This window comes from Trachinotus anak, unplaced genomic scaffold, assembly GCF_046630095.1.
Source record: "Trachinotus anak isolate AG129_WGS33_773 ecotype Australia unplaced genomic scaffold, CSIRO_AGI_Tana_v1 ptg000010l, whole genome shotgun sequence".
Lineage (NCBI taxonomy): Eukaryota > Metazoa > Chordata > Actinopteri > Carangiformes > Carangidae > Trachinotus > Trachinotus anak.
The window spans coordinates 27,002,900-27,013,667 of NW_027273861.1; the positions used below are offsets into that span (position 1 = coordinate 27,002,900).

A 10,768-nucleotide genomic window follows, 5' to 3' on the forward strand; every position below is an offset into this window, starting at 1 on the left:
TTTTGGAAAGAAGTCACTTTCTGAAAGGCTCTGAAATCTATATATATATATATTCTCTCAAGGTGAGGCCATGGTTATGAAGCAGTGTCACAGTCTGTTTTCTGAGCTGCTGTACAAATAAAGGTATTGGTCAGTGAGTCTATGCAGGTAGTCCATGATACACTCCTGCCTGAGGACTAGTGAAGGGGTAACACCTGGTAAACACGGTCGCAAACAAGTCTGAAGTCAGAGGATGTTCAGGTCGCTCCTGCTCTAAGCGCAGGTGTGTCAGTGTGTACATGTTATGCTGAGGTGTGTGTGCCCCCCCCCCCCCTCAGACTGTGTGTTTTGGCTCCTCCTGACACTGGAGGAGGTCTTGGCACACCCGCAGCCTTTCCACCTGCGCCGGCTGTACAGGTTTCCCTGACAGAAATGTCAAGGACACAGGCTGTGGGAAAAAATACCGAAGCATGGTTTTCATGGTCGTCTCTCGGCGACAAACAACACATTGTCTTTTACAATGAATCTTTAAAATCAACACCGTAAAGGGAACATTTCTTGATCCTGAAAAGACGACGATACACCTCCTTCGATAAGAACTAATTCAGTTCTTGACGACATAATGTTCCCTTATGAAAATAATATAAGACCATTCAGCAACGGTTGAGGAAGTGTCCTCAGCCATCCTCAACACGTGATGCATCATTTGGACAGGACTGACGTTACATTCAGAGCTGGGGAACGACACATTCACTGTGGAGGATGACGTTTCAACCATCACAAAAAACAGGATATGGTCTGTAACTGACATGAACATGAACCAGGACAAAGACAAAAGCCCCCTATGCAGCGCCCCTCTCTCCTAGTGGCTGCAGTTTTTTTCTGTCACCATATTGGTCCCAAATAGACCTATACTGTTAATTCATACATTTCAATTTATTCATGCGTTCACTTGTGTTATTGTAATATCGTGTCATTGTCACATGTATTAATTTAAATTTAATTAAATTAGTTGTGAGTGAGGCAATTCAAAAATATGTGCAAACATATACAGTTTGCATGTTAACAGCCAGTGGGCACTTCTGTAATTTAGGTTATATATTAGACAGTGCAGTTTCCAGTAATTCATTTTTAGGAAATGTATTTTTTTATCTAGTCATATATATTTGAAAATTGTTTAAAATGTGGTTAAAATTTATGCAAGCCGAGATAAAATATTTTTTGTTTCTCGACTTCTGTTAAAATGACTTAAGATGATGTTGATTCTTTAAAGTTAAGAAGTGTATTAAATTATGAAAACATCAATACAGTTTGAAGATTGTTTCAAGGAATAAATAAAAAAATGTAATCACATTTCAACAGTTCTGCATTATCAGTTTCTTCTCTCAGCTTTTCTTCAGGTCTGATCCCAAATGCTTCATTAAGTTAAAGTAACTGTCAGTTTATTAACATCCATTGTAGCCTATTTGAACATGAAAAGTCTTTTGAATATTTTGTTGTATTTCTGTATGCGTGTCTTCATTTCTTCTCCTTGTGCCTGGGGGGGTCGCGTGAGGACAGGTGAAACAGATGCAGCGTGGGACGTTGGTTCCCAGGTCACAGATTGGACTGTGTTTGTGTTTGCGTGTGTGAGCTCTGAATACTGAGTGTATTTTGAGAGTATAAAAGACAGACGGCACTCAGAGCGTCCACTCTGAGGACGTCATGATGAAACTGGCCCTTGTCCTGCTGTTTGCTGCCTATGGTGAGTCTCTGTTTAACCGAACCCAAATAAAAACGGACATTTTCCACCTCAGTCAGGTTCGGGTTGAAGGATTGGTCTGGTGTTAGTCCGTTTTTCTCGTTAACATTGTAACCCATGAAAAGATGAACATCAACATTGTGTAAGTTTGTCTCCTCCATCCTGATTGTCCATTCTGTAAATCTACTATATTTTTCTGTTGTGTACACATTCATTGTGTTTTTGTCCATCCCTGAAAACGGATCCCTCCTCTGTTGCTCTTCCTGCGGTTTCTTTTATTGTCTTTCCCTTAAAGTTTTTTCCCTGTCTGATTGGAGGGTCTGATGACTGAGGGATTGTAAAACCCCAAGAGGCAAATTTGTGACTTGTGATACCAGGATTTATAAATAAAATATCACTTGATTTGACCTGATGAAAGACAAAACCCCTCACAAAAAAGGATCATAAATATATAGTTTCATTTTACAAAACAGCTCAGCTGGACACAGTAGATTTTAGTAAGCAAACAGGAGGAAATAATAAATTCTTCCAGCATGTGTGGCTCAGTCAGGTGTTAACGTATCTCAGATCTGAGCCTTTATAACGTCCACCTCTCTCTGTGGTCCAGCTCACGGGTGTGGCAAACCCACCTACGAGCCCTCTTTGAGCCGCGTGGTGAACGGGGAAGATGCTCGTCCCTACAGCTGGCCCTGGCAGGTGAGCTGATGGTAAAGATTCAGTAAAGATTCAGGGTTCGGCAACAAGATTTGCCAAGTGATACAGATTTTATTATTTCATATATCTTAATGTAGCTTTAAATATGTTTAGGTAGAAATAAATGAGCAGTTCTTCTACGTATATGTAGTGGATACAAGGGTGTGCTTTATTAAGTGTGTGTGTGTGTGTGTGTGTGTGTGTGTGTGTGTGTGGTCACAGATCTCTCTGCAGTACCTCAGCGGCTCCACCTACCGACACACCTGTGGAGGAACTCTGCTCGCTCCCAACTGGGTCATGACTGCTGGACACTGCATCGGGTGAATCACAGTTTGTGCTTGTTTTTATGTTGTAATGTGACAGGATGGTTTCATCTTAATTGTGTGTGTGTGTGTGTGTGTGTGTGTGTATCAGACCTCGTACCTACCGTGTGGTGCTGGGAGAGTACGACCTCACCAGGGAGGAGGCCAATGAGCAGATCAGAGCCGTGGAGAGGATCATAGTTCACCCTCGCTGGGACGATAACTGCCTGTCTTGTGGGTAAGAACTGGATTCAGAGCTGGAACAGATTACCTGGAGAAAAAAACTACACAAAGTCTCTGAACATTTATATACAACTAAACTGAAGCAGCAAATATACTTTGTAGGAAATTTAAACAAACTGACTTTTCACAACCAAATTTAAAGCTGCATGAATTCGCTTTTTGGCCACTTCAGGGCAGAAGGATTCAACAACAAGCTCAAAACACACACCTCTGATGTATGACAGTCTTATGATGTTCTGATCCTGATCCATTCTTGTGATTTTCTTCCTGCTCAGTAATGACATTGCGATGATCAAACTGGCCTCCCCCGCCGTTCTGAACGACAAGGTGCACCCTTCCTGTGTGCCAGAGAGCGGAGAGGTCCTCCCTCACAACTACCCCTGCTACATCAGCGGCTGGGGGAGACTCTACAGTGAGTGTTTGGTGATGTTGGTGTGAGAGCTCGAGGCTTTGAGGTGCATGTCGAATACAGCTGAGCTTTTCTGGTGAGGCGCCTGTCGACACGTGCATCATGTTTGACGTATGACGTCACTCACGACGTGTGAAGCCTGACTCGTATGTACCATGTGACAGCTTCTGGTAGCAGTTTGAATCATGGACATCTGACTGTGAATATTTCATAGTTTTTGGTTTATAATCGACTGGTCGTATTTGCGATGAATCCACTCAGGAAAACTAAGACTTCTCATTATAGATACTTTAAGTTAATTAAAATTTTACTTTTTCATGCACATATGTTGATTGCTTTTACAGTAATTATTATAAAGTTATGATTAGAATAAAAAAATACAATCATTGTTTCCCTTATACTGATACTTTGCAGTACACAAACACTTTCTTGAACCACTTTGCTGGATTGATTCAGTGCTTCATGAAGCTTCATCTCACCATCACTAGTAATAACGTGCTGACATCTGTTCGACATGCAAACATGTCGCGGTACGGATCCAGTAAAATCATGCACTGTTACTGAATTGCAGCTGAGCAATGAAAGAATTAATATTTACCATTTAATTTTATTGGGAATTGTTAAATGCTAGATTTGTGTTCAGATTTAAGACCATGCAAACATAAACACTAAGAAAACAAAATAACTTTATTTTCATTTCCCCTTTTTATTCCTACATTCAAACACTGTTTCTGCTTGTGTGTGGATAAAACATTTAGGAGCTGTAGAGTTGCTGGAGGGATGATGTTTTAACTTCGGACAATGTCAGGCTAGCTGATTCCCAGAGGCGCAGGAGAGGCAAACCAGGCAAATGCTTGGGGCCCCCAAGGGGTAAAAGGGGCCCCAAAAAAACCTCCCATAAAGACACTACACAGTGCACTGCTGTTTCCCCTACTGATAGTCTGCATGTGAGGCGTTTAGAGGACATCTGTAAATTAGAATATTTGGCAATATCTGCTTGTTGGATGGGCCATGGGGTCTATGAATTTCAATGGACTTCTCTGCCTGGGGCCCCCCAGAGTCTAGGATCGCCACCGCTAATTCCCTGTTTCCAGTCTTTATGCTAAGCTAAGCTAACAGTCTTCTGGCTATTGACTAATTTACTGTACAGACATGAGAGTGGTATTGTTTTTCTCAGCAGATGGTGTTTGCTAAAATGTCAAACCCAGTCCTTTAATGATACACTGTTGCCACGGTTACTGTTTATCCACCTCCACACTTCTCAAGAAGTGTTTTACTTCTTTATTACATTTACTATTTTCCTTCCTTTCCTGAGCAAACTCTGCATGTCAAAGTCTGCCTCTGTATTTTAATGTTTCAGCCATATTTGGATTTTTAATTGGTACTTTACACCATGTCTGTCCTGCAGGCGGCGGGCCCATCGCCTCTAAGCTCCAGCAGGCTCTTCTTCCTGTGGTCGGCCACAGCGTCTGCACCAGCGGCGACTGGTGGGGGAGCTATGTGAAGACCACCATGATCTGCGGTGGCGGTGACATCCGCTCTGGCTGCCATGTACGAGCCGCTCCCTTAAACTAATCACTGCAACACGAGCAGGTTCTGGTTGCATCGAGCCTTCACTTGTGGTCTGTCTGCCTCTGCAGGGGGATTCAGGTGGCCCTCTGAACTGCAGGGGAGGTGATGGCAAGTGGTACGTGCAGGGGGTGACCAGCTTCGTCTCCTCCATGGGATGCAACACCCTGAAGAAGCCCACAGTGTTCACTCGCTCATCCTCCTTCACCAAGTGGATCAGTGACGTGAGTCTCCACTTACATGTGAAACAGATGGGGAGGAATTTTTAAATAGAGAAGTATCTCCAGGTGTTGGACCCCACACCTGTCCACAGCAGCTCCAGTGATCCTCTGTCTCCACTTCGAGAACACAGCCCCTCATTTAGTGTGTTGATGATAATAAGAATCTCACCGCAGCCTGTTTTTATCACACAGCTTAAGTAAAAACTGGGGCTTTTTCTTCACTTTTACTTTTTAGAAATAAATATAGTTTATGAAATTTCCTATGATGGTAGAAAAGAGTTGCAGGCGCCTCAGTGGCTCATCTGGTACCATTAAGCCTTAATCCTGACCACAGTGGCCCAGGTCTCTCGCTCTCACTGCAGCTATAATAAAGGCATAAAAAATAACAAACAAAAAAACAAAAAAAAAAAAAAAACAGAGTTGATCCTGGATGACTGCAGCACAGTTTTGGCCAATTATTTCCTTCTGATTTGGACATTGACAGGATTGACAGGTGTGTTTCTAGAGTCTTGTCTACCATTAGGCCGACTATTAATAGACAAAGGATTCAATATTTCCCCAAGACAGTTAGATCTTCCTGGCAGTAAACAGGCCTGTTGGGTGTAAGGTGCAGAAAATATATCTCATATATATAAATATATAAATCAAGCCCCAATAATTACACATCTCTGGAACTTTTTTGTTGTATGGTCAAATTGTCTGATGGGTGGGTTCTGAGGTGAAACATGGACTCCTGATCCTGATCTCAGTGAATCTAACATCCTGGTTGCAGCTTTGTATGCATCTTGTAAACTTAGTCATGTGACCTGCAGAGGGAATCTGTTTTTGCTAAATGCATGTGTTCTTACTTTTTAATCTTCCAGACGATGCTGCAGAACTGAACTGACCCCGGAGCCTTTCCACTGTCAATAAATCAAATTCATCAATCGCAGAGAGTCTCAGGTGTCTTTCAGTTTCTTTTTCTCCCCCTAATCTGTTCTGCACTGAGTGATGTTTTCACACCGGGAAAGTAGAAACTGAAAACTGAAGACACACAAGACACACAACTCCTCACAGCAGGAGAAAAAATGTAAAGTCTGAAGTCACACCTTGATCCTCTCTATATGGTGCTTGTATTGCATCATTTCCTTTCAGTATAAAATAGTAAAGTATGAACATTTCTTCTATACGAGAGATAAACTGAGGAAAATCCAGACTCACTGTGGTGTGGTAATGCCTCACAAACAGATAAAACAGGAGAATAATTTATTTCAACTGAAATTAAACAGCTTCCTGGATGTTTGGATAAATGCCTCACAGGTATGAATTTGTGGGTTTCTACAGTGTAGTGTAAAGATTATTACATAGCCATGGACAGATTATGACACAATGGGCCCCTGGGCACAGACACAGACATGTAAATGGCCCCTCACCTGTAGTACATAGAAGCAAGACAATCTGACTCAAAGAGACACAAAACAACCACAAACCATGTGTCATTTGTGTTTATTTTGTGTCACTTTGTAGATTTTTGCCTCTTTTGTGTCTATTTTATGGATAGTTATTGTCTCTGTAGATCTTTGTGTCCCTCCTGATGATCTGTATCTCTTTTTAGACGTTTTATGTCTCTTTGTGGACATTTTGCATCATTTTCTGCCTCTTTATGGTTGTTTTGTGTATCTGTATTAATAATTTGCATCTCTTTTTGGGCATTTTGCATAATTATTTGTCTGTTTGTGGTTGGTTTTGTGTCTCATTTTGGTCCTTTTTTAAAATCTTTTTCTGGGATATTTTGCAGGAGAAGAGCAGGGGCACCTTGGTCTCCTGGGGCTGTACAGTAATCAACCATATACTGTGTACAATTAGTATGCATGAGTCTGGGACACAGCCCGAACCTACTGTAGAGCAGGAGGGTGTAGAAAGTGAAGGTGGGGTAATGTCAGTGTGTGACCACAGGGTGTCAGTGTGAGCTCTTGCAGTCTGTGGGCAGATTGTGTTGTAGGAGGCTGGTTGGCTTTTGCTGATGAGAGGAGGAAGGAAACATGAGTATGGACCTGAATGTGAACATAAAAAGAAAAAAACATCATTCATTCAACAAAATGAGTCGAACGAAGCAGCACATGACTGAAGAGAAGGTGCAGGAGGAAGCTGAGAAACCTGAGGGAACCGAACGAACTGATCCTCCTTTCTACAGGTACGAGCTACACTTGAGTGCAAGAGAATAAAGTGAGAAATAACAGGGGGATCTGGCTTTGTTTGCATCTCAGGGGGGTGGGGGTGGGGGGCTTCTCCAGCCCTCTCCCGCCTGGAGCTGAGCCCAGCGAGTGAATAAGTGAGCCTCAGATCACAGGCCATTGGCTGGCTGCTCATTACTGAACGATGCATTAAATCCTGGGCTGTAAATAATGTGATAACTGCCGTGCAGGGCTCAGCTTCACCCACAGGAACTGGTGGCCATCTTTCTTCTTTTTTTTCTCCTCTCTCTTTCTTTTGCTTCAGTTCTCTCTTTATCACTCTACTCTCACCATCCTTTTACAATGAGTGGAGTTCAATTTTGTACATGCTATGTAATTATTTCACCCCAGTTCCTCCAGGGAAGGAGAGAGAGCTTGGGCTCATTCCTCAAAAGCAAAAGCCCCACAATCCTCCCCCCTCTCCCTGCCCCTTCCCCCCGCCCCCCTCCCCCAGCCAGAGCACTCTGCTCAGGGTGCTCCGCTGCAGGAGGCAGAGGGAAACCACAGCATCATTTCCAGGGCGTCACAGAAACCGTAGAATCAGCAGCTTCGCAGGAGAGAAAACCAGAGCAGGAAGTGAGTGCTCATGATGCTCGGCTTTACTCCACACACACAGAGTCTGAAGACACACAGGAGGAGGGACAGTAAACATATCACAGGTATGACACAGGTGCGTTTACTGCGCACAGTTTCTTTCTGCTGTCTTTAAATAAATAACTGAAGACGGATGTGACTCTTTATCCTTTATTTCATCTACTGCATGTTTTTGCCAAATTCTTCCTCGTCAGAGTTGATGGAGTAGGACAGTGAGGGTTGTATATACGACAGATTATGAAGCTTTTCAAGGATAATTTGCGACAACAAATAAAACTGACTTGACTTAAATTGACTCCTGCTTTTTGCTCAACATATTTTTGCCTTGACCTCAGGTTTTTATTGAAGTTACAGGTCGATTTGCACCCACATACACGAAGCTGTTACATAACCATCCTACTTAGTGGCTTGTTTCCCCTAAAATGAGTAGATTAGATAGGGAGAAAAATAACGGAGGTTTATTGCTTCTTTACTAAAAACTGTGAGACATGAAGAGCTCCTTGCTGAGGTCAAACTGTCTTGTGTATAAAATTTGTCGTCTGCAGTCTGTGATTTGGAAAATATGCAATATACAGGATAATGTTTCCTTCGCTTCTGAATATTATAAATGTGCATCTTTAACCTTTTAAAATCCCAGGCACGGCAGCCTGGTAGCATCACTGTAGGTGTGTTTTGGTCTGTACTGGACTCTGTCTTCAGCTCTAAGTCTCCTGATTCAGTCAGTTTAAAGATCCTCACATCACTGCAACAGCTGTTCACACAGATCTGCTTCAGATTTATGGCTCCAAAGTAGAACTACAGACTTTATATTAATTTTGTTATGCCAAGAATTAACAACAATAAAATAACTAATTAAATAAATAGAAATTATAAAAATCAAAAACATGTCCACCATGTCTTAGGTTCAGCATCTATTCTGACTTTTTGGGTGGAGACCAGGGTTATGAGTGGTGACAGGTTAAGTTGAAATACTTTATTGCATTGAATCTATTTGGTTGGGTTCTACTGTTCAGTCTCAGTTCATGAACAAACACATCTTTAACACCTCAAGATGAACCTTGTGTATTAACTGACTATCAAAATCACCAAACTACATATGTTTTATTGAGAAATGGTTTCACTAGTGAGCTTCCACACACTTGATAAAATGCAGTCTCTTTAATTTACATACAGGCTGCAGTCACAGACACACACAGCACAATCAGACTGAAACTACAATTAGCTGCATATACAGGCAGTGCAGTAATTAGGCCCAAATGAAGAACATCTGTATGTTCCTGACACAAGACCTCCAGGGTGTTGTAGTTGTACACAAAAACAAAAAGATAAAAGACACAAGACAAAGACCAGAACCAGAAACAGTGAAAAACATCATCAACAGTGTTTAAAGTCAGATTTTTTATCTGGCTACTGAAACTACTGAGATATTTGGTTTAAAGCTGCAGTTTGTTTTTCTTTATTTTTTAAAAATATGTGGACATCATGTTAGCGGCGGCGTCCTCTTCTTCCTTCAAGTATCAAACATCTGAAATATAGAGTTCATGGAGGGATGTGATTTTATGGACATTTTGTAGAGAAATGACAATTTAAACATCTATCTATCTATCTATCTATCTATCTATCTATCTATCTATCTATCTATCTATCTATCTAGTCTTAGTTTCCACAGTGTTATGAATCATGATTACTGTAATAACCTTCAGAGGAAATCTGTTGTAAACTGTTCTTGTTAGTGCCAATGTTGCCGTGTAACTGAGCCACCGTTCGGATGCCACTTTTAATTTCTCCTCATGAGCTTTCTCTGGTTTCTCAAATGCAATTAGATACTCCTGTTAATCCAATCCTCAGCACCGACTGTCTGTCTGTGTGTTTGGCCATCTGCCTGCTGACCCGCCTGCCTGGATTTCCACTGCAGCCATGATGGCGGTAACATACACACGGTACAGTAGAGCAGATCTGACACGCCTCGGTGTGAACACCATATACAAACAGGAGGCGACATGCGAACACTAGAATAAGACATCAGCAGGTGCCGAGCGTGCAGGAGCAGACTAAATCTGCTGTCGAAGAGGAGGCGTGCTCCTCCTGTACGGAGTTGCAGCGGGAGCTCACAAGCTGTCGCGATGCTCACCATGGAGACCTGACAGGACAGGCTGCTTGTTTTCATTCTCCTCATCTCTCCGTTCTCTCCTACACCTCTTGTTTTGTTGACTTTTCTTGTATCTGTTTATCTTTCTTTCTCATTCCCACTGTCAGTTTCTGAATTTCTCTCTGGCTCCCATTTCAGCTTCTCTTTACACTCAGATTTCTTTTACAGCAGTGGAAGGAGTCACCCCCAGAAAAGCTCAAGTTTCTCTCCAGTCATATTTTAATTTGCTTTTTTTCCCCAGAAAACAATTAAAGGTAATTTAGAAGTCATGGTAAATGATTAAAATGAAAACTAAGAAGCTGAACAAAATGATCAACAGTAACACCACAAGTTAGTTCCCTCTGTCGCCGCCGGTCTCTTGTCTGCAGTCCCAATCAATCCCAATAAAACTACTGGCAGCAACAGAAGCTCCTCTCTTTCCCCTGGCTCTCCTTAAATTGGTGCTATCTGTTTGCACAGTGGTTTCCAATTGGGCCGACAAACCGTTTACAGAAAGGTACAATTTTGTTGAAAAATTTAATTAGAAAAATATATGTATATATATATATATATATATATATATATATATATATATATATTAATGTTTAAAAACACTTTAAAAACATTGTTTTATTTCCTCATATCAAGACCTATCATTGTTATAAGTCACTGTGGA

At 41.7% G+C, this 10,768-nt stretch overlaps 1 protein-coding gene across 1 annotated transcript; it reads left to right on the top strand.

Annotated features, from left to right (window-relative positions):
• Window positions 1-1,594: 1,594 nt before the first annotated feature.
• Window positions 1,595-6,088, top strand: LOC139626229 (proproteinase E-like). The gene is made up of 8 exons (XM_071486507.1): window positions 1,595-1,723; window positions 2,328-2,416; window positions 2,636-2,733; window positions 2,828-2,953; window positions 3,234-3,370; window positions 4,776-4,918; window positions 5,008-5,160; window positions 6,021-6,088. The coding sequence occupies exons 1-8, from the start codon at window positions 1,684-1,686 to the stop codon at window positions 6,036-6,038; spliced, it is 804 nt and encodes a 267-aa protein (XP_071342608.1). The 5' UTR covers window positions 1,595-1,683; the 3' UTR covers window positions 6,039-6,088.
• The last annotated feature ends 4,680 nt before the right edge of the window (window positions 6,089-10,768 follow it).